The sequence below is a fragment of the Rhopalosiphum maidis genome, chromosome 4 (genome assembly GCF_003676215.2).
Source record: "Rhopalosiphum maidis isolate BTI-1 chromosome 4, ASM367621v3, whole genome shotgun sequence".
NCBI lineage: Eukaryota > Metazoa > Arthropoda > Insecta > Hemiptera > Aphididae > Rhopalosiphum > Rhopalosiphum maidis.
The window spans coordinates 21472112-21495644 of NC_040880.1; the positions used below are offsets into that span (position 1 = coordinate 21472112).

The 23533-nt window shown below is 25.2% G+C and overlaps 4 protein-coding genes across 14 annotated transcripts in view; 3 read left to right on the forward strand and 1 right to left on the reverse strand.

The window, feature by feature from the left end:
* LOC113549432 (glucose transporter type 1-like) overlaps window positions 1-8803 on the forward strand; it is an 80525-nt gene extending 71722 nt beyond the window's left edge. For 4 of the 11 annotated variants that reach the window (XM_026950719.1, XM_026950722.1, XM_026950726.1 and 1 more), the window contains 5 exons: window positions 2525-2749; window positions 2852-2988; window positions 3092-3124; window positions 3884-3981; window positions 5931-6070. In XM_026950719.1, coding sequence (XP_026806520.1) covers window positions 2525-2749; window positions 2852-2988; window positions 3092-3124; window positions 3884-3981; window positions 5931-6070 — 633 coding nt within the window. Of the gene's footprint in view, window positions 1-2524; window positions 2750-2851; window positions 2989-3091; window positions 3125-3511; window positions 3853-3883; window positions 3982-5930 lie in introns of those variants that run through there. The other 7 variants (XM_026950721.1, XM_026950729.1, XM_026950727.1 and 4 more) reach the window with 5 other exon arrangements.
* Window positions 8804-9527: 724 nt separating this feature from the next.
* Window positions 9528-12333, reverse strand: LOC113548341 (rhythmically expressed gene 2 protein-like). Its single transcript, XM_026949175.1, has 2 exons — window positions 12157-12333; window positions 9528-10423 (listed from the first exon to the last, which is right to left on the reverse strand). Exon 2 carries the CDS (start codon window positions 10407-10409, stop codon window positions 9639-9641), a length of 771 nt encoding a protein of 256 aa, XP_026804976.1. The 5' UTR covers window positions 10410-10423; window positions 12157-12333; the 3' UTR covers window positions 9528-9638.
* Window positions 12334-13057: 724 nt separating this feature from the next.
* Window positions 13058-14608, forward strand: LOC113561307 (proteasome subunit beta type-1). The gene is made up of 4 exons (XM_026967644.1): window positions 13058-13253; window positions 13349-13538; window positions 13602-13838; window positions 14400-14608. Exons 1-4 carry the CDS (start codon window positions 13186-13188, stop codon window positions 14571-14573), a joined length of 669 nt encoding a protein of 222 aa, XP_026823445.1. The 5' UTR covers window positions 13058-13185; the 3' UTR covers window positions 14574-14608.
* Window positions 14609-16143: 1535 nt separating this feature from the next.
* On the forward strand, window positions 16144-22635 carry LOC113548413 (valine--tRNA ligase). The gene is made up of 18 exons (XM_026949279.1): window positions 16144-16305; window positions 16390-16525; window positions 16694-16876; window positions 17048-17175; window positions 17887-18051; window positions 18142-18343; window positions 18432-18720; window positions 18782-18906; window positions 18968-19230; window positions 19287-19371; window positions 19431-19607; window positions 19689-19810; window positions 20737-20993; window positions 21162-21289; window positions 21402-21554; window positions 21615-21815; window positions 21886-22179; window positions 22268-22635. The coding sequence occupies exons 2-18, from the start codon at window positions 16409-16411 to the stop codon at window positions 22487-22489; spliced, it is 3111 nt and encodes a 1036-aa protein (XP_026805080.1). The 5' UTR covers window positions 16144-16305; window positions 16390-16408; the 3' UTR covers window positions 22490-22635.
* The last annotated feature ends 898 nt before the right edge of the window (window positions 22636-23533 follow it).

Here is a 23533-nt window from a genome sequence, read left to right on the forward strand (position 1 = left end):
GAGCGACGATAACAATATATATATATATATATATTTATTTATTTTATCGTATGACCTTTATTTAATATAATTTAGCTATGAAATAATATTAATACTACTAATTAACAGGTAAATGAGAATGAACAAATAAATAATATGATGTGTAATTAACTGGCAAAACCGATAATAATAATTATAAAAATGCATATCCAATATTATAGTAACGACATTGTTATATTAAATAGACTAAATCTATTTTTATCACAAAATTATTATTATTATGGAAATCATGCCATATATATGGTACATGGAAATCCTTTTTTAGAATCCTAAAGTTTTCAATTTAAATTTTTAAGATTGTACTGAGAATACCCTCAACAAATTTGATGGAAACTTCACCACTAATAATGTATATAAGTACCTATACATATAAATATGTATAATATAAAAGCAATATTTGAGATATTAGAGATTTGGAAATATATCAGAAATTCCATCCACATTGCTAAGTAATACTTAATCAAAAAATTTACTTCTTAAGCTTTAAGTTATAGATATTTTTAAATATTTAGACTAATGAATCAGTTATAATAACTATTATAAAACATTTCCAAACCCCCCAGTGTCTAATAAAACGTTGATTAAATCAAAATTTAACTTAATTAAGACTTCAGTTTTCGTAATATTTATATTGTTCAGAAAACAAAATGTACAGAATAATTAATCACAAATCAGTATACAATTGATTTATGGTTGGCGTGTACATCTATGAAGTATAAATTATTATTTATTCATAAGATTGTATTCAAAATGCTATTGAAGTTAATTATAAAATAGCATAGGTACATATTATAATACACAGTTTAATACATTTTTAAAATTCCTAAAATATGTCATATCATTTACCTGATACTTTTATACGTGTATCTAAAAACATAGATACAATAATCTACACGATGGATACACTGTATAGCCTGCAATACTTAATTTTATTTAGATTAAGGCATGCATATTTATTTATTTTGTTGCTGCTTATTATGTGACTTATTTGAATTTACTTTGTTTTTAGTTAAATTTGAAATTATTTTCCTAAACTAAATTAATTTAAAACGTGTATAAATATTAACACTTATATAACTTTTTATAGTTTATTTAAAATACACAAATAATATGGTTTATATCTTATTCCTATCTGAATATAACTTTTAGGTTGATAAATATTCTAATCTCTCATGAATATAAATTATTTTTTAATAGATCAACCCTAGTAAAAGATAACATAATTCAATGGATATTAAAAGAGCACAATTTTCAAATTGTCTTATAGCCAAAAGTATTCTAAAAATACGATGAACATTAGTACCTAGTACTTAGTATGCACCTGCATTACTATATACATTAGAACAAAATATTTCAAAAGATAAAGAGCAAAAGCAGGGAAAATATACCTTATTTTATGCATCTTTAAATATATAAATTTATTTCAAGTACAAAACGTTAGTTTTTAAAATATGCACACTACCATCACTACCTTTATTATATATTTATTATCACTATTACCAGTATAAATTGTATACTCTGTCCGGCAAGACAACACTCCAATTTTCCACATTCAACACCCTGCCATTGTAATCGGTGGGGTGTTACGTAAGGCTGCGTAGAAGAACCGATTTTCATCGGGCCACGATATCTAAGGCAAATTGTTGGATAGACTATGACGTATAGTATAAGTACCAATTTGTTTATCAATATTCAATCCTACAAATAAATTATTTCTGTTGAAGAGGTTACATATTTATTACATACAGTAAAAACTCTTTATAACGTAAACATGACATAATAATAGTTGGTTTGCTTTATAACCCATTAGTCAATTCATTCTCTCAATAACGAAACAATATTTTATGTTTCATATGACAATTTACCTGTTATCGTATTATAAATTATAAAAGTAATCGGCAAAAATGCCGAAATTTAATAAACCGATTATATTCTTTCATTATCTACTTTTAATATCTCAATAATACCGTTATTTTCGATATTGAATATATTCATTTTATTATCGACGTAAATTCTAACAAAAATTTTAAACCCTCCCTATTACAAAATTTCTCTATAACGAAAGAAATCTCTTGGTCCCTTCAGATTCGTTATACAGAGTTTTCACCGTATTTTATTTAAATGTATTCTTTATGGGTATTTCACAACTATCTGTATTTATATTTAAGAGTATTTTTAGTTAATATTTTAGTGGATTTAAAACTATTTTTTCCTCTTAATTTACTTCATCAGATTAACTAGGTACCTATTAGGTACTACCTAACATAATTATACATTATTTTAAATATTATCTCTAAGCTTGCAGTTATTTTATGTTTGCAATAAAGCTTTTTATTATTTTTATTTTTTCTACAATTACATCGTTCCAGCCAAAGTTCTTAAAGTCACAATTTTTTTTATCATTTAAAAGTATTTATTATTTTTGATTTATTATGACTTGAGAATATTGGCTTGGGACGTTGAACTAGCTACTAGCGTCCCTTAGGAGTTTTTTGGTTTTGTACAGGAAATGATCGACTGGATGTCGTACTTGGCCGTCGTATCCATACTTGGTTTTGTTGTATTCTTCGCCGTTGGTCCAGGCTCCATACCTTGGATGATTACTGCGGAGCTCTTCAGCCAGGGTCCTCGGCCTGCGGCTATGTCCATCGCCGTGCTCATAAATTGGGTGGCCAACTTCGCCGTCGGCATAGGCTTCCAACCTCTAAAGGTCAGCTAATTTATAATATTTTTAACAAACAACGTTTCAAAGTATTTTAACTGAATTTAGTTCTTTTCATTTATTTAATATTTATTCATAATTGTTCTTTAGACTGCATTGGATAATTATACATTCCTACCGTTCAGCGTATTGTTGGCAATATTCTGGATATTTACTTATAAAAAAGTTCCAGAGACCAAAAACAAAACGTTCGAAGAGATACTAGCTCTATTTCGGCAAAACGGCAGGTGGGATATTCTTTGGAAATTATAATCAAAGTTATTTGCTTTTAAAATAACATTCTTATCAATAAAATCTAATGCTTAAATTTTATATACGCTGCTAAAACAGAGGAAGCGTCTTGGAATCAAGTCGCTTATACGGGTAAGTGCATGAGCCGAAATATCTTAAAGTTCACGTTAAAATATTTATAAATTTATTTAATTAATTTTATAAATTTAAATTTGTTTTATTTTTGCTCGTGTTTACACCCTATAGTATTTACGTAAAAATCATGACGGTATCATTTCTTCACTAATAAAATATTTTGTGATACTTATATTAACTTATAAAAATGCACTTTTACTCTATTATATATATAAATTTATATTCTTCTAATAAAATGTGATAAAAAGGTGTTGAAGCTTTGCATAACGTGACTATTTTTTAGTTCTTTATTGCATGTGTTATTTTATTTTTATTTATTATTAGATATGTTTATTTTGAGTTGTTTGATATTATTACTATTATTTATTTTAAATATATTTTCAGTTTGGTAGAGATCGAGGCTAGTAAAACCACGTCTACGATCACTTTAGTGAAACCAGAAGACACACCGTTAGACACGGATAAAAACGCTTCTTATACTCCCAACATACAATAACATATTAAATATTATATTTAATAATTATTATTTTTATTATTATTTAGTATTATTTATTTATTTAAGACGTTTGACTTCATCAAAAATTATTTTATGTATTTTTTCTTTTGTACATCATTATATTATTTTTTTAATTTTATTCAACATTGATTTATTTTATATTGATATACTTATCACTAATATTTTATACCAAATAGCAAAATTACTACATACTTAAATGGAAACAAAAACAAATATCCAGTATTAAACATTGTTCACAGGAGTATGTTAAACTATTCAAACGCGTTAGACGAGCATTTACCGCCCTCCGAAAGGGCATCATTAATGGTGGCTGAGGAGAAACCTTTGCCAGACTCATGTAAGCTCAATCGGTTCTTTTTTTATATATTTATCTACGTACACTTTTCTTACATTTTAATTTTTGGAGAGAATTTATATAAAATCATATTAGTAGTGCTATTATAATAAATGATAACGCGTATTGAATTTATACACCTACAAAATAACTTCTCGTTTTTCATTAGCTTAGTCATAACCCAAAATCCTGCGAAACATAGAATATTTGCTTAATATATACATAAATATCTCTTTGATTTCTTATCTATGCTTTTTATATATCTTTTTTGGGTAATGTTGCATGTTTCTTATTATTTATGTAAGTACATACAAGGTATCAATACGACAATATGTCATAATTATATATAAGTAATATTCTAATTAAATTTCTTGATTGAAGTATAGGTACCTATTATTTGAATGACAATTAAAAAAAAATACCAACAGTTTATTACAAAAACTAATAAAAAATTTTCGTTATAGGTACCTAAGCATTATATACCAGCTGAAATTATTGAATTTTCATTTTTTTATAAATTAATTGACTTACTATAGGTATACCTTTATGTATATAATTTATATTAATTAAAATCCTAGAAATATTTTCTCTAAGGTTTTGAAATGTAAGTAGGTAAGTATTAGGTACTTGAACTTTATTAAAAACCTCATTTATCTTTTAAGTAAAAGCTTTTTATACTTATTAATTCTAAATTTTATCATATGAATATTATGAAAGATAAGTAGACGTCCGCTTAATATTTATAAAGTGTAATGCTGTACCTATAAAATATTTCCAAATAAACTGTTTTTCTCTAGAAATGTTTTTATAAACTAATCGAATAATTATAAATATAAAATGTAATGAAGATGTAGGTAGGTAGCCAGGTAGGTACTATTCATTTTTATCCCTATCAAAAACCATTGACGAAATATATTTACTCACTATAATCTGTATATATATATATATATATATATATATTTATGTATACATTTTAAACTCTAAAAATAAAACCAACAATTATTATATAACCATATAGGTAATTATTAGGTACTGACATAGTGACATAATGTGTTATTACATACAATTTAATATCACTAGTAATTTGTATAATATAGTTTAATATTTTACCTTGCACATCTTTTTCCAAGATGGTTTGGGGCTGAAATAGTTCACTGGAATAACCATTGTGTTTATAATGTTTATTTATTTAAATACGGTTAGGTAATATGGTATGAATCATATGACACTGAAATCCTTGTTGACAAAAGTTAAAAAGTTTTATGTCACTGGAAAGTACGTATCAGTATAAAAAAGTAAAGTTTCAAAAAATGGTTAAACACGAGGGGTGGTCTTAGTACCAGTTATCTTACTATTAAGTACCTATTTATCAACGACCAATCAATAACACCACGTGCTTACATGCATACATATGCTCATTACGATAAGTAAAATTTTATTTTATTTTGATTGTATTTTGTTTGCGAGAAATTAAACTATTTATTTTTTAATATTATACAAATATAATCATTGAAAACTTTATAAATCATAAAATAAAAAACAATTAGTTAAAAGGTACAAAATACGTAGATTTATAAATAATATATATTATATTATTTATATTTATTATTTTGTATATTCAACTATATATCGTTACTACATCTATTTTTATTTTTATGCTCTCAGGAAGGTTATCCAACTATATAATACTATTATTTATAAGCCATTGCCTTCATTCAATTTCTTTTTAAGAGTACCCAACACCCGCATATGTTGTCTTAGTCTGACCAATACAGTGTATATGTGTATGTGTGTGGATAAAAAATAGGGGGTGTAAAATACATGTAACTCTACAACAACTGACGTAGAATGTACCACACTATTATTCATTAACTCGATCGAATGTTGCTAATTTCTTAATTTAATGTTACGTTTTTTTTTTTTATTGTTTCATGGCACTTATACAAAAACAGCACCAGTACAACACTCTCCGACGGACCCGGAGGTGTGTGCTGTATGCGTCAACACTGGCAGTTCCCTCATGATGACGTCTCCGAACGTAACTCGCCGGTCGAGTCACACGCTCAGTAATCACGTTTGCCAAATGGACTAAACCGTTGCATATATAATATTATTATATGCATATTATTATTATTATTATTATTATTATTATTATTATTATTTTATATAATAATAATCTAGAACAAAACGTTGTATCAACAAAAAATATTTAACAAATATTTATAAACATACATTATAATAAAAAAAAATAGAGCATATATTATATGTAAGGCTTATTCGTAAGACAATTTCGATCTTTTTTTCATTATAATATTTTATTGTTGACATATAACAGCCATAATATACCTAATACTTACCTTACATACGTTAGGATACCTTCTACAATCAAGCGAATTCAAGAAATGAAACCTAAGAAGTTAATATGCTAAGTCCTATGTACCTATTCATATGATCTACGAATAAAACCAACTATCTATCAACATGATGGTTTTGGTAATCAATTTTTAATATGACAACCAATAAACCTATAATTATAGGTACCTTTGATTATTATTAATGCCAAATACCAATTAACGTCTTTCAGTGATATTCCACCATTATCTATTGAATATTATTCATAGATAACATATACCAGTTGATTCATTTCACAAAATACTCTTATTTATAACTTTTTAAATTTTTTTTTTTTAGTTTCGAGACGTTAAAAACGACATTTTTGAAAAAATAATTATATTTTTTACTATTTTTAATCCTTAACTATACTAAGTTTTTAATTTTTTGAATAATAACATACTTGCAATTTTAATTCTATATTCCAAAGCAACACATTATTCGAAGTATTTCAATATATAAAAATCAAATTTCGTATAAGTAGTTAATTAGTTATAACTAAGATAAGTTGAGTAGTATACCAACATTTTGTGGTGTACCCCTGTGCCATTCCACTTGGTTCAACTATATCAACCTACTTAAAATTCTTATTATAATACATAAACTATTTAGAAAAATATATATTATATTCAAAATTAAAAGTACTCCGAAAAATATTCTAATTGCAATAAGGGTTTTTAAAGGTATATTGTCATAATGTCATTATAAAAAGTAAAAAATTTAGATATCTCTTTTTTTCATTAATATTGTTTTTCGATTATTTAAATTTATGTAAAAATTATTTTTTAAATTAGTGTTGCTTGATAAAGAATCATCCGGTATTAATAAATTATATACACTTATTATAATATATTCCCTGTTTACATATTATATGATACTCAATTATTTTCAGCCACAATGCCATATACATAACACAGGAAATTATATTGTCCAGATAGGTATTCAAAAAATGTGCAAATAATTTGAATCAGTTTTAGAGATTTATCAACTAAATTTAACTTAATAATAATTTTTTTTTTAAGCCTAGCTATATTATGACCCAATTAAAATTGTACGCTTGTTATGTACATTTCAAATAAGTACACCTAAAGTTAAAAAATATCACAAATTCAGTTTACAATCATACAAAATGAATCAACATAATAAATAATTAACGTCTATTTTAATGTCACACAATTTAAAAAAAAAAATACGTCCGGCTTGATTTGACGCTCAACTATCACCTAATAATAAAAACAATAATATAGTCTAGTAACACACTAAATTAGAATTTAAATTTAAAAACAAGATAAGCAAATGATTACGTTCGCGGTGTATAATCCTTTCGTTGTTTTGAAATTTCAAAAAATATTGTTGCTATGTACCCAATACCCAAGTGATCAAGCATATATCGCCAAATTTTTTGTACTTTTTTAAAATACACCTATATAATTTCTTGATGATCTTACTTTACTAAATTGAAATGACGTTTTATTATTTAACACGCAACTCGAACAGTATTACATCATATGTAAATTGTATGCATGCGTGCGTGGACCAGCCAAGCTAATGATTAATATTATATCAATAATAATTAACCATACATTAATTTAACCTTGTTAATATGATTATCTATACGCACACAAGCCGTACACATCACCAAGTTGTATATTATACAAATTATTGTAGGCCTATTGTTGGTGCTCCATGACTATATATTATATGTTTATCACATCATAATTATAATTGTTAATACTATATTTTTTTTACGAAAAATCTCTTTTAAATTTTACATTCAAAAATAGGCTCATAATTAAAGTATGAACATACAGTAGGTTCATTTTCACACACTTACTTAATTATTGTTTAAATAGTAAATTATGTTTTCATGTTAAGATAGGTTCTTCATATTATTATAATTAAAATCTTATAGTGATACAAGAAACATAAATTTAAATTAAAACATTCAATTAAAAATAAAATTTATCAATACTAATAATATTTATACTGTGTACCGTATTTAGTGTAAACGAATAAGTGTTTTTTGTAAATATTGTTATCGTTTTTATTGAATATTTATACATTTTGTTCATTTGTATATAAACTCGAAATTAAATAATTTTTTTGTAAATTACAAACAAAATTTTAAACAAAGCTCATGATGACTGAGAAACCGTACTATTATTAAATGTTAAGGACAAGGAACTTACAATGTTTTTCCCAAAACAAACTTCTTATAATTTTTTGTTATTCTCCAGTATATTTTGTATTTTAAAAAATGCAAAAACATACATTATTATATAGTCAATTTTGCAATAATATTGTTTTAGAATAATTTATTATGTATTAGGCCTACAGAATAATATAATAATAATAATAATAGCTACATTTGTCAAACTAAAAAGACTAAGTAGTTATATCAAAAACTAAAACCCTCGTTGATTTTTTTGTAATTGTTATGAAAAATGGTAAAAAGTTAAGTACTAATTATCAATAAAAATTAATTCTAAATTTGTAGATATATATTGTTGAGTTTTAGTAATTAGTATTCATCAATGTTTTTTGATGTATTATTTTTAATAGAAAACAAATTTATATATTACATATATATATACAGTTAAATTTAAAAAAATATATATATAAAATGCATAAAATGTGTAAACAATTTGTAAAAATAAAACTATTATAATAAAGAGATTTTAGAAAATGAAAATTTTATATTGGAGTTTTAACAAAAAAGAAAATGTTTTTATTTTTTGTTCAATTACAAATATATTTAACTATCTAGCACTTAGTTAAACATTTCAATATTTGATAAAAACAAATTGGACTAACAAGAAATAAAACTTACTATTTTAAAAACTACTTAATTAGGTATTAATGGTAATATGATTTAAAAAATATATTCATGTATAAATTGATAATAAAATTTTACTAATTAAAGTAGATCACAATAGGATGAAAAGCAATAACCGTGAGAAAAATCATACAGAGAAATATCAATATAACCACAAAGTAAAACAACTTTAATAACAAATAAAAAATTCTTACTCTTAATTTTTTTATTATCTTAAAATTTTTAAAAATAAAAAAGATTCAATATTATCTTAAAGTTATAATAGATTTATTCTTTTTAGTTCAAAGAAGAAATTTTTTACAATTACAAATAAATAGCTATTAATAAGTAGACTGAAATGTTTTGTAGTTAATTTTACTAAAAAAAAGCTTAACCAATATAAAACAAAAGGTCTAACATATTTGAAAGGATACAAGTGTTCAAAATGATAATTCTATTGTTCAGAATACATTTTTTTTGAATTGCATGACATTAAAAACATTTTTAAAGCTGTAAAATCATCAAATACACTATCACTTAAAGATGGGTACTGTTTAATTATATTTTTATCTATATGAACTAAACATGCAGACCATCCAGCATTTTTTGCACCTTTAAAGTCCAATAAATAAGAGTCACCAATATGCAAAAATAGCTTACGGTTTAAACCCTTTTCAATATATGATTCTGCTTTTCTAAATATTTTAATATCTGGCTTCTCTGACCTCACTTCGTATGATGACAAAATAAATTTAAAATAATGTGAGAGGCCAAGATTTGTCATCATAGATTTAATTCTTGGGTCATAATTAGTCAAAACTCCCAAAGGTATTTTTTCATTTTTCAAATAATCCAATAACTCAATTGCTCCATTTTGTACTTTAAATGTTTCTCCAGTACTATAAGTCATCATTAAATCGTCAATTATATCCCTCAGAGGTACATTGTCAGTGATATTTTCTATTTGAAATGCTTCGCTAAAAACATTTTGTGCATAAATTCTCCAATAGTTTTCCCATTTAAGTCCAGTATCAAGACCAAAATTTGGATGTACTTTTGTCATAAATGTCCAATTTTTATTAATCAAATTTTCGAGAGTTGATAATTTTACTTCTAAGCCATATTTATTTAAAACATTAGAATATTCTACAGCTGGAGAACTTCGATATTTTAATAAAGTACCAGTTACATCAAATGTTATCAACTTGAACGCTTGACGATTCATTTTAGTTAATATTTCTGAAAATTATTATAAAAATATTCAATAACAACACAATCAAACATAAATAAAATGTATATACATACTACATACAACTTTATTTTTTAAGTGTTACTCTGCTAATTATTGTATTAGGATAGGTAACACTAATTAAAATATATCTCATATTAATTAATTAAAACTTTTTTATACGTTAATCAACTCTTAATCTATAAATGTAAATGTTAAATATATATATTTTAAACAAAAACTTGTATCAAAAAATGTCCTAAACTGAGAAAATAGAATCAGAAAATTTTCTGTACAAAAGTACTTCAGTATCATTATTCATTCTACCTAATAGGTATGTCTAAATATCATATTGGACATAAATTATTATATCCTTTATAAATATTTCATCAACTTTAGATAGATCTAATAAATATCTAGTATTCAAAACAATGACCCCTTTTTTGGATCTGTGTGAATACATCAAATAATTAAAATATTCAGTAGTAGATTTTATTGAGATTTATACATATTTTTATCTACCAATTAATAACTAATTTAAAATCAAATAACAATTAATATTTATACTATTTAGCGAGTAGCAGTCACTAGTACCAATCAGTGATTTATTATTTTATTGAAAAGAGATTATAGAAATATTTGTAAGTAAGGCAAAATGCAAGACTTACAGGTGTGCTTGCAGATTGGAATCTAGAATTTGCAATTCTAAATGTCACGGAAGTTTACGATGTGAAAACAAAAATGAATAACTATTTTAAAATGTAAACATGTTTAAATTACACAAATATTAAAGTAACAAAAAACAAAAAAAATGTTAAAAAAAATTGATTGATTATTGATTAGGGTAGTAGCAGAATAGGTAATTAATAATTATTAATTATGTTTGACAAATGTAATACTTAAATTAGACAGATCAAATTAAAATATTAAAAAATAGCATTTTTGCCTGATATCGTTAGAAAATGATAACATATACTAGGCAATGATATCATTTCCTTCCGCTATTAGGAATTGTCATCATTTCCTAGGAACTGTAATCATATCCTAAATGTCAATATTTTCGGTAACATATACAACACATAAACAAAAATAAATAATATATTATTTTAGTTAATATAAGTAATAAAATGGTAGATACTTAATGTACTTTGTGACAAAATGTTCAACACGTACATTTGTTTTAAAATTTTATAATTTAAAAATTGAGATTGCAAGTTTAATATAATACAACATAAAAAACAAGTAAAAATGCAGTTTAGAAATAAGAACAAGAAAAACTGTAGTAGCACATTATTATAACTACATCAATACTACATTTTATTTGTTACTGTTACTAAAAACATCTAATGAACAATAAACTCTAAGATAATTATATTTTTTAATTAAAATTATAACTATGTAGGTAGTTAGTCATTACTGGTGTCTAACACCAGAAACAATTGGGGTAAATCTCCTGGAATTGTTTTAGGTATTAGAAGGAATCATGAATGCTTGACATGTAATAAATAATTTACTGTAAATATTTTAATAATAAAATCAAATTTGAAATCACAGTAATACACTAGGTAAATACTTAAATTATTTAATTAATTAATTAGGTATTAAATTTTTAGATAATTCATAAATATTAAAAAAAGAATTATTTTTTTTATGGCGGGTGGGTAGTGGGTACCACAACAATTTAAAAAAGCGTTGGCACACCAGTTAGTTATTATATTTAATGATTTAAAATAATGTATTTTACCTGTCTTTGAGTAAGTAATTCATTCAATTTGTCTGCAGCCAATAGTATTGTGGTGTATTATTTTTAATATTTTGAAAACATTTTGATTCGTTTTAATCAGTTTCTTAATTTATTAAAATCCCTCAAATTGTAATAATTGTGTTCGTTATTAACTCGAGTATTATTTTTTTTCTACATCTAATTAATGTTTTTATCTGGTGTCATTAAAAATATACATTATAAATAATAATTCGCATGTACGAATTAAAATGTAAAAATTACATTAAATCTATTAAAATTACTTATCAATAAAAAATATGCAATACTGATTAATATAATATCAATCACGGTTATTGTTTATTAATACTATACTACTTTTTTACTTGAGCCTTTCGTGAATACTCAATATTATGATCTTATGAGTGGTCAGCAAGCAATATTACAGCAGTTAGACTTCACACCACAAAAATGTTCAGTCTGTGGCGAATCAGATAGCGGAGGCTATATCCATTACCTTATACTATATATATAAGGTATATAGCTATATCATACAGATCGTATCTTATCATTCTCTATCTATGACTACAAATCACAATATAATATCTAGATAGAATCTATCAAATTAAAGATAACTAAAGACGATATCACCAAAGAATTATTCTATGCTATAAAAGGAAATCTTCTAGAAATTATAGATTTCGTAACAGTCTTTTTCAGTTTTTTTTTTTTAAAGAAGAGTGAAGTCTGAAAACCGTAGGTTTCATAACATTATTTATTATTCTTGCTCAAAGGCCACAGCTGCTGCTACGCAGCTAATGCACGATTAAAGATAGTACTACAACTTGATAGTGATAATATGATAACAATTGTTTTAATTATTTTTAGGTTAGGTTGGATGTGAGATATATTTTAACTCGTCATTTTGCTATTACTATTATAATAACAAACTGTCTAAGTGTAATCAATAATCAAGTCTTAAATTTTGTGTTTCTTTAAATATTAAAATATTTTAAACTAATTGAAATTAATTTCAAATCGCTATCCTTAATTATGGATACAATTATTGATAGAGGGGCGCCGAAAGCTCGTAACTTTGAACCATATGCAAGTAATGGAGGGTAAGTTAGAAATTTAATAATCTTTTTTTTTTCTTTTAACTTATATAATTATTATTTATGGTGAATACCTAATGATTACTTTTAAATATTTACAGTTCAATTGTTGCCATTAGTGGTAAGGATTTTGCAATTGTTGCTTCTGACACGCGTCTTAGCGAAGGCTATATGATTTATACACGTAAACAATCAAAGTTATTCCAACTATCTGACAAATCAGTTCTTGGGTGCACAGGGTGTTGGTGTGACACATTATCATTGACCAATATTATTCAGTCTCAATTGAAGGTAAAAAAATATTACTTATTAATATAAAATATTAATACTTATTTAAATATAATAATTTTACAGTCATATTTGTACGATCATAACAAAATAATGCAGCCTAATTCTATTGCTCAATTGCTATCTACTTTGTTGTACAGTAGACGTTTCTTCCCATACTATGTCTACAATGTACTTGCTGGACTTGATAATAATGGTGAGGGTTGTTTATACAGCTATGACCCTGTAGGTCACTGTGAAAAAGTAAATTACACTGCTGGTGGCAGTTCTGGTGTTCTCATGCAACCATTTTTGGATAGTTGGGTAAGTTACAGTTTAAATTTTATTTTATTGAACGTATCTTGTAGAAAATTCTTTCAATAAGCTCATTATCACAAAATGTATTTGGTTAGTAAACTATCTATCAAATGTAGGTTCTTTGTATTTTCCTCTACACAAACAGTTAGTGTTCAGTAACATGTTTAAAACTTTAAAACAACTAATATTTTAAGCAAATGATGATGCCAGTTATTTTTATATGGCCCAACCAGAACTCACTGAATTAATACAAAAATGTTATACACAATATATTAATGTATTCTTAATTGTTGTCCTTTTGTTCATTTCGACATGCAGCCCAAGTAATATTACAAAATATTTTATGTGGCCCAAATAAAAAAAGGTTGAATATGGCTGTTATAAATGATATTCATGAATTTATAGAGTATTAATTTGACAATATTAAAATAAATGTATATTTTTTGGTTGCGTACAAAAATGTATTTAACTAAATAATATAATTTATTTAAAACTAGGTAACAAAATAATAAAATAATGTGCGTATTTTTATTAATCATACAATTGTATAAAACTTTTTTGTATTAGTTGGGAAACCGGACTGCTGATAATCCTGTTACTGAAGAAGAAGCGTTGAGCTTGGTTAAAGATGCATTTACTGCAGCTGGTGAACGTGATATATACACTGGAGATGAAGTAGTGTATAACATAATTAAAAAAGATGGAATCAAGACGGGTGTAGTTCAACTTCGTAAAGATTAAACTTTTGATGAAATAAAAATACTACAGTTATAATATTTTTTTTTTCTATATTTAAATATAATAAAACAATATAATTAATTATATTGTATTCAATGAATCAATGAAATAATAAAATAATATGGCAAAAAGAAAATAGTTTCTTTATTTATATTACATTAATGGAATTTCTTTTCATATTAAATATCAACAGAGTTAATTAATAATCTAAGATAAAATCCAATTAGAATTAAGTCTAAGGTGATAGAATTTAACTTTCAGAAATCTTCATATTCCTTTCCAAAAAACTTGTACACCATTGGGTGCTAATTACTTATAGAGTAACTGGTTTTTAAATTAAAAAAAACCAATAAATTATTGCATTCAAGAAAATTAAATAATTCATATTATTAGAACTCATTTCAAAATGCTCTGGTAAACTATTGACATTTCTTTAACATTTTCAATGATTCTCAGTAATTATTTATACTTTTACCTATTGATATATTAAAAACATTTTTCAAGCTTTCACCAATAAAATTGAAGGTATTAGGTAATGAAATATAATAAGTTTTTATATTTTTACTTTTTGAATTATTATACAATGTCATCAAATTTAAGCTTCGATATTGCTCATAAAAAATGCATGTTGTTACTATAAACATTTTTTTGAATTCTTATAACAAAAACTTACAAAGAATTTCCAAAATTTTATAAACTACCTATAAACAATTAACACATTTTTGTGATTTTAATAAATTTCAAATATTTTAGTTTAAAATACAAAAATAAATTTTATTTATGTATTTTTGAAGTTTTTATTTGGGTATGACATGAATGATAAAGAAACCTTTTATTAAATTATCAAGTATTTTTACTTAAAAATGAAAATGTTATACATAAATAGAAAAAAAAATCTTACATTTAAAATCTCTATTTTTAATATTAAATTACATTATATAAAATGATTAAATAAATATTTGGTGAAAAATGCAAGCCTAAAATTATCCATTTATGATGTTTGATGTTCAAAAAAAAAAATTGAATTTGTTACAAACAGGATTTGCATAAAAATTTTCATTTTCCAGTTTATTTTGTTTAGTAGGTACTGAAAAATTTAGACAATAAACATATAGCAAAATTTATTAAATTTGGTATATTTTATATATATGTTGTATGGTATTGTTCAACATCTCTAACAAAAAAAAAGTGCCTATTAAATCGAATTATCTAGCAGAAACGTCAGAAACCACCTTCAACTTCGTTGTTTGAAACACGTTTACTGCTTTAACCTCAGAATATGACATTAGCCACATCAGAAACTTTTACAAAACCAATAATATCATAATTTCATTCAAAATCGGAATGTAATAAAAATATTTACTTACTAGGTATTTAGAACTTAAGGACATTATTGGTTATTATTTTTATCATGGATTTTATTCCTGCTTAAAAATAGTTGATAAGGGTTAAAACCAACACCACATAACAAACAATAACACTGTCTACCTCTAGCAGACAAAAAAAGAGTAGTCTTTATGATAAGAGATTACTACTTTCAAAAACAGCCAACAGGCCATACATTCTGTAACTACACTATAGATATTTAATGTGGTTAGTTCACTGAATCGTGACTCGTGAATGCCGTGTGGCAGTGGTACGATCTTCGATAATTATATTTATGTTATTTTGTGATCAAATATTTCATACTCAGTACTCGGGTCATTTTTAAATTACTGTCCTTATTAGTTAATAGGTAGACCACTTAGTACATCATATTTTAGGTTATTTACCAATTATTAAAGTATTTATGTAAAAAATACTGTTTTAATTGTTACAGTAATATTAAATAAATTACTATGGAAGAACCACCAGTAAAAACAGCTAAGCAATTAGAAAAGGAAGCCAAGAAATTAGCCAAATTGGAAAAGTTTAAACAAAAACAAGATCAAAAACAGAATACACCAAAAGAAGAAGTATGTATTCTACCTGTTATATGTACATGACATATGTTTTTACTCATATAATAAAAATAAATGTAAAGTATTAGATATGTTTTATCTACGTAAAAATATTGCATTTATAGGTTAACTACATTAAACAAAAATATTATGCTAAGTTAATAAAGTATGTATTTATGTTAGAAAAAAGAAAAAAAAGAGCCAGTTAAAAAAGAAAAAGGAGTAGCAGTGTATACACAGAATACTAAACCTGGTGAAAAGAAAGATGTTTCATGCCCAATGCCCGATTCATATAGCCCTGGATATGTGGAAGCTGCATGGTATAGCTGGTGGGAAAAAGAAGGATTTTTTAAACCGGAATATGGGGTATACCTTAGGCATTAAATATAGTTTTTATGTATTTATAAAATAAGATTGTTATAAATAATTTTAAAAAAATATATTGATGTATATTAACTTTTATATATATGTATAACTTATAGCCTTGTATTATCATGTTAATTCATAATATCTATGTTTATCTATTTTACATTTTAGAAAAAAAATGTATTGGAAGATAACCCCAAAGGAAAATTTGTAATGATTATTCCTCCTCCTAATGTAACGGGATCTTTACATTTAGGACATGCTCTCACTAATGCAGTGGAGGATGCAATTACTCGGTGGTAAATATATTTTAAATATTAATTTATTTATTTTTTGAATTTTAGTTTCAGTATATACTATACACAGTAATTATTTTATCATGAACCACTCACTATTTCAAAAAGTATTCATGTTTTTGAAAATATTTTTTTTCATTGTTTCAAGTTGTTATAAAATCAACGTTTTTAAAAAAAAATTATATTTTTTATCCTTAATTTTTTTTAATTTTTTGAATAACAACAGTTTCAATTTCACGTTCCGAAGCAGAATATTTTTCTGAGTATTTTGATACATAAAAATCGAATTTTGGGCGAGTAGTTTATGAGTTATAAGTATTTAAAGTTTAGACAAGCGGAGTAGTGGGAAAACATTTTGCAGAGTACCTACTACCACTCCACTCCACGCATCAAAACTTTAAATACTTATAACTCATAAACTACTTGCCCTAAATTCGATTTTTATGTATCAAATACTCAAAAAATTATTCTGCTTTGGAATATGAAATTATAATTCTATATTGTCATTCAAAAAAGTTAAAAAGTTAAAAAATATTTAAAAATATAATTTTTCAATAAAAACGTTTATTTTTTTAACAACTTGAAACTATGTAAAAAAATGTTTTCAAAAATATGAATACTTTTTGAAATAATGAGTGGTTTGTGATAAAAGGATCACTCCGTATAACTATAAAAGATATTTTAAATTATCATTAGTTTCTCAATATTTATTAGGAATCGAATGAATGGAAAAACTACTTTATGGAATCCTGGCTGTGACCATGCAGGAATTGCAACTCAAGTAGTAGTTGAAAAAAAATTGTGGCGTGAAGAAAAAAAAAATAGGCATGATATTGGCCGTGAAAAGTTTATTGAGAAAATATGGGAATGGAAAAAAGAGTTAGTATTGAATGAAGAAATAAATTTTGATCTGACTTTGAATCCTAACATTAAAAAAAGATCTTAATTTAAAGTTTAATTATATCTTAGGAAAGGTGATCGTATATATACACAACTAAAGTTATTAGGATCTTCGTTAGATTGGGACCGTGCATGTTTCACTATGGACCCTAAACTCAGTCATGCAGTCACGGAGGCTTTTATACGTTTACATGAAAGTGGTGATATATATAGAAGTAACCGTCTTGTAAATTGGTCATGTGCTTTAAAAAGTGCTATTTCTGATATTGAGGTTAATTTATATTTTTAATACAACTTAGAATATTAAATTTAATATTAAAAATGCAAATTTATTTTAAGAAGTTCTTACTGTATAATAGGTAGACAAAATTGAACTGCCTGGTCGAACTTTCCTATCGATACCAGGTTATGAAGAAAAAGTTGAATTTGGTGTTCTCGTATCATTTGCTTATAAAGTCATAGGAGAAGATGAAAAAATTATTGTAGCTACCACTAGAATTGAAACCATCGTGGGAGATACAGCTGTAGCAGTTCACCCATCTGATCCTAGATATAGACACTTGCATGGTAAATATGTGCAGCATCCATTTTGTGACAGAAAATTACCAATAGTTTGTGACAATTTTGTTGAAAAAGACTTTGGAACAGGTAAGTTTTCCAAAAATTATCTATTTTATTAATATTTCATTATTTTAATAATTTATTTAAGGTGCGGTAAAAATAACTCCTGCTCATGATCCTAATGACTATGAAGTTGGTAAACGCCACAACCTACCATTTATAACAATATTTAATGATGATGGTGTAATTATTGGCGATTGTATTGAATTTAATGTATGTGTTTTTTAATATAATACTTTTCAACTTTAAATTTTACTACAGTTTAATATTAAAGGGAATGAAACGATTTGAAGCACGTAAAGCTATTTTACAAGCATTGAAAAAAAAGAATCTTTATTGTGAAACTGTTGACAATCCAATGATTGTGCCCATTTGTAGTCGATCCAAAGATGTTGTTGAACCACTCATTAAACCACAATGGTATATTCGTTGTGACCAAATGGCTAAACAAGCATCAGAAGCTGTCAAAAATGGTAATCTCACAATTATACCATCTCAACATAATAAAACTTGGTTTCATTGGATGGATAATATTAGGTAATTATAAAATATTAATAAGTAAAAATTATATAAACAATATTGCGGTTTTTTAGGGACTGGTGTATATCTAGACAACTTTGGTGGGGACATAGAATTCCTGCATATTTTGTTACTATTGATAATCAATCTCCAAATTCTGTAAGTAAAAGAATAACACATATTTAAATTATTCTAAGTATAAAAATAAACAATTTTAGATTAATGAGGATGATTGTTGGGTGAGTGCATATTCTGAAGAAGAAGCATTACAAAAAGCAGTAAAAAAATTCAACGTTCCAAAAACAAAAATTACACTTCGGCAAGATGAAGATGTTTTAGACACTTGGTTTTCATCAGCCTTGTTTCCATTTTCAATATTTGGATGGCCTGATAAAGTAAATAATTTAAATTTAATTAAAATATAATATTTATATCAACACAATTAATAATTAGTATTATTTCTTTATTATTTTAAGACAGATGATTTAAAGATGTTTTTCCCCGGCACTTTATTAGAAACTGGCTATGATATCTTATTCTTTTGGGTAGCACGTATGGTTTTCTTCTCTCAGCGTTTAATGGGTTGTTTACCATTTAAGTAAGTAAAAGTTGTATTAGCTACATACTTATATTAATGTTACTTGAAAATTTACTTGAAGCATTGTATAAAAATATAATAATTATTTTTTTCTGCTTAAACAATAATTACAGCTCAAAAAATAAATTTAAGATAAATTCAGTTTAGTTTTAAATTTTGTTTGAGAATGAATGTGGAAAGATATTGATTATAATATATGGTTGTATTCTACTGGTTATAAGTCTATCCTAAACCATAGTAATACATTTATTAACATAACTATGATTGGTGTGTCTGCAGGGGAGGCAGGATGGGCAGCTGCCTCCCTAGCGACTTATTGGAGGGTTTTACCAATATAAAGTACCTAACCTATATAGCATGTAAAAACTAAAATTTTACAATTTGCCTCCCCAGCCATGGAGGTCTGGACACGCCTATAGTAACTATATATGGTATTATGAAATTATATTGCATTGTAGGCTTTATTACTCTGAGACTTTAACTGTTGAGTTGGATTTGATAACTTATAGAGTAATGGAATCTCCTCAAGACACAAACAAAATAATAATTAGTTAATGTAAAGTTAAATATAATATGAAATTGTGTTTATCATTCTATGAGATGTGTTTTTGAAAAAAATAGCTTTTCTTTATTTATTATGATTTATTTGATGATGTGAAAAATTGAAGTAAAATCTATTTGTTATTACTTATTAGTATTATTACCAATTGTAAGTGAAACAACAATTCACTGTTAGACATGGTAAAAAATGAAAATAGATAAACCTTGACTGGATAAATATAAAAACTGAATTACTCATAGAACCAATATAACTACTATAATGTTTAAAATGTAAAAAAAACTAAACAATATAATTTTCCAAATTTGTAATAACTAATAAGTTTAAATAACCAAATTTAAAATATTTTCTTAATGTTTATTATTAGGAAAATCTTTTTACATTCCATTGTACGTGATGCACATGGCCGTAAAATGAGTAAATCATTGGGTAATGTTGTTGATCCCATAGATGTTATTAAAGGTATATCATTAGAAGATTTGAACAAACAACTTTCTGACAGTAACTTGGACCCAAAAGAAATAGAAAAAGCTAAAGCAGGACAGAAGCAAGACTATCCTAATGGAATCCCAGAATGTGGAACAGATGCATTACGATTTGCATTATGCTCATACATGTCTCAAGGTATGCTACGATTTAGTATTTATAATATCATAATTATATTATTTTAATGTCAAGTTGAATAAAAATAAACCAATCATGATCGATTAGATCATATTTTTAACTTACAATATTATACTATCTAATTGTCATTTATTAACTCAACATAACTTTATTATAATTGTTTTTTAGGTCATGATATAAATTTGAGTATTCTCCGGGTACAAGGTTATCGTTTTTTCTGTAATAAACTCTGGAATGCTATAAAGTTTGCACTTATGTACTTTAAAAAAGAATTTGTACCTTCCCAGTTATCAGAGGTAACTAATTGAAATATTTGATTTTGTACTTAGAAAATTTTAATTTGTATTTTAAAATGAATTTAAAAATATATAAAAATGTAACTATCAGTAATTAGGAATTTTTTAATAGATAGAAAACTTAAACAACATGGATACATGGATTTTGAGCCGCTTGTCATTAGCTGTAGAATTGTGTAACACTTCATTTGAAAACTATGAACTCAATGGTGCAACAACTGCGTGCTACAATTTTTGGTTATATGATTTATGTGATGTTTACCTGGTAATTTTAAGTAACATATTTTAGTTTAAACAGAAGTAATATTATGATTACCAATTTCAGGAGTCGCTTAAACCAGTATTTGCATCTAACGATGTAAACAAGATTAATATTGTTCAAAATGTATTGTTCTGCTGTTTGGACACAGGATTGAGATTGTTATCACCATTTATGCCATTTATCACTGAAGAACTATATCAAAGATTGCCACACTCTGATATTACTAGATATCCTAGTATATCTGTTGCTTTATATCCCGAAACAGTAAGTGTAATGAGTTATAGTCTGCTTTACAATAACTATTAAATTATACATATTAAAATATATTATTTAGATAAAATATTCTTGGAGAGATTTAAAAATTGAAAATGAAGTTGAAGTTGTTCAGAAAATTGTTCATAGCATTAGATCGGCTTTATCAGATTATAATGTACCCAAAAGTTCAAAAACTGAAACATATATTAATTGTTCTGATGAAAGTACATTACAAACTGTAACTAATTTTAAATTAGAAATTACTACTTTTGCTAATTGCAGTAAAGTAGAACTTGCAAATGCATCATCTATACCTATTGGATGTGCTATCCTGCCTATATCTGATAAATGCCAAGTACATCTTTTATTAAAGGTTAGTTTCAGCAATTAATACGAAATATTTTTTTTTGTTTATTAAGTAATTAAAAATTACTTTGAGTATTAATTTGTGTTTTTACCAGGGCTTGATTGATACATCTAAGGAAGTGGAAAAGTTGAAAAAAAAGAGTGATCTTTTAACTCAAACCGTAGAGAAACTAAATAAAGCAATGCATGTAGCAGATTACGAAATTAAAGTTCCCGAAGATGTAAGAAGTGCAAATAAGGAAAAACTCAAGCAGTCTCAGGATGAATTGGATAGACTTGCTGAAGCAATTGGAGTGCTGAAAGTAATGGACTCATAATCATAAATAAAGAATGATTTTGGCAATGAAATGCATACTTCATTTTTTTTAATTTTGTATCCATAATATTGATGTTTATAATCTAATTGAAATATTTTAGTGCATTCTTTATTTATAATAATATTAAAAATTATATTTAATGTGGCTTTTTGTTTAATTTATTTACTGCTATATTCTAATTTACTAAGACAAACCATTTAGTTGATAATATTTTTTTGCCATCTCTAGATATTGATTACTATACACAACCAATACTTATCATTTTACAATTTAATATGTATAATCAGGTTCTTACTGTTCTACCCAGTACATATTTTTTATAAATTTTGTTACTACACTTAACCAATTTGTTTTTTTAGCATATCTAGACAAACATCTTTTAAGGGTTGTAACTAGTAAACATTAACTTTCTTTTGTCTATTTGTCATTTGCTACTGCACACTGTGTATATAGTACTGCTACCTAAATAAGTTTTTTCAATACAATTTAAAAAACCAAGTTTTATTTTTAATAATTTGATTAATACTTGTCTTTGTCCTTATATTAATTATTAATACTCAGTGATATGGATAACTATTATTGCATACTTATTGAATGGAAGTTGAATTATATATTCAATGCAAATGTTTAGATTTTAATAGAAAATAATTAAAATTTATGAATTTACTATGTATGCTTGAACTCAACATTAATGTATTATAAAAGAAATACAAAATTCATATTTATTTAAACATCATATAAGTTTTAGAATTTCTGACAATATTAATTAATGTTAAACATTTTAATTTTTACAAACTATTTTCTGAAGACATTTTTAGATGATGAAAAAAAGATATATTTATAGATTTGAATATATGCTCTATATATAAACCATCAACTTTTTCACTTTGAAATTAGTGTGGATTCTAAAATACTTAAATTTTTAGGTATTTAAACAGTTTGAATTTCAAATAAAATGTAAATTATGATATGAATAATTTAAGTGTGATAGCAAATTATTATATATTTTTTTATCCGGTTAATGCATAGCTTAAGCAATCCATC

What these genes read in the sequence shown, in the direction of transcription:
- LOC113548341 (XM_026949175.1), bottom strand. Translation starts at nt 10,409, where the DNA reads ATGAATCGTCAAGCGTTCAAGTTGATAACATTTGATGTAACTGGTACT.
- LOC113561307 (XM_026967644.1), top strand. Translation starts at nt 13,186, where the DNA reads ATGGATACAATTATTGATAGAGGGGCGCCGAAAGCTCGTAACTTTGAA. An exon ending in CCATATGCAAGTAATGGAGG is followed by an intron (nt 13,254 to 13,348) that starts GTAAGTTAGAAA and finishes AAATATTTACAG; the next exon opens with TTCAATTGTTGCCATTAGTG. An exon ending in AACCATTTTTGGATAGTTGG is followed by an intron (nt 13,839 to 14,399) that starts GTAAGTTACAGT and finishes TTTTTGTATTAG; the next exon opens with TTGGGAAACCGGACTGCTGA.
- LOC113548413 (XM_026949279.1), top strand. Translation starts at nt 16,409, where the DNA reads ATGGAAGAACCACCAGTAAAAACAGCTAAGCAATTAGAAAAGGAAGCC. An exon ending in CATTGGATGGATAATATTAG is followed by an intron (nt 19,231 to 19,286) that starts GTAATTATAAAA and finishes GCGGTTTTTTAG; the next exon opens with GGACTGGTGTATATCTAGAC. An exon ending in TTGCTTTATATCCCGAAACA is followed by an intron (nt 21,816 to 21,885) that starts GTAAGTGTAATG and finishes TATATTATTTAG; the next exon opens with ATAAAATATTCTTGGAGAGA.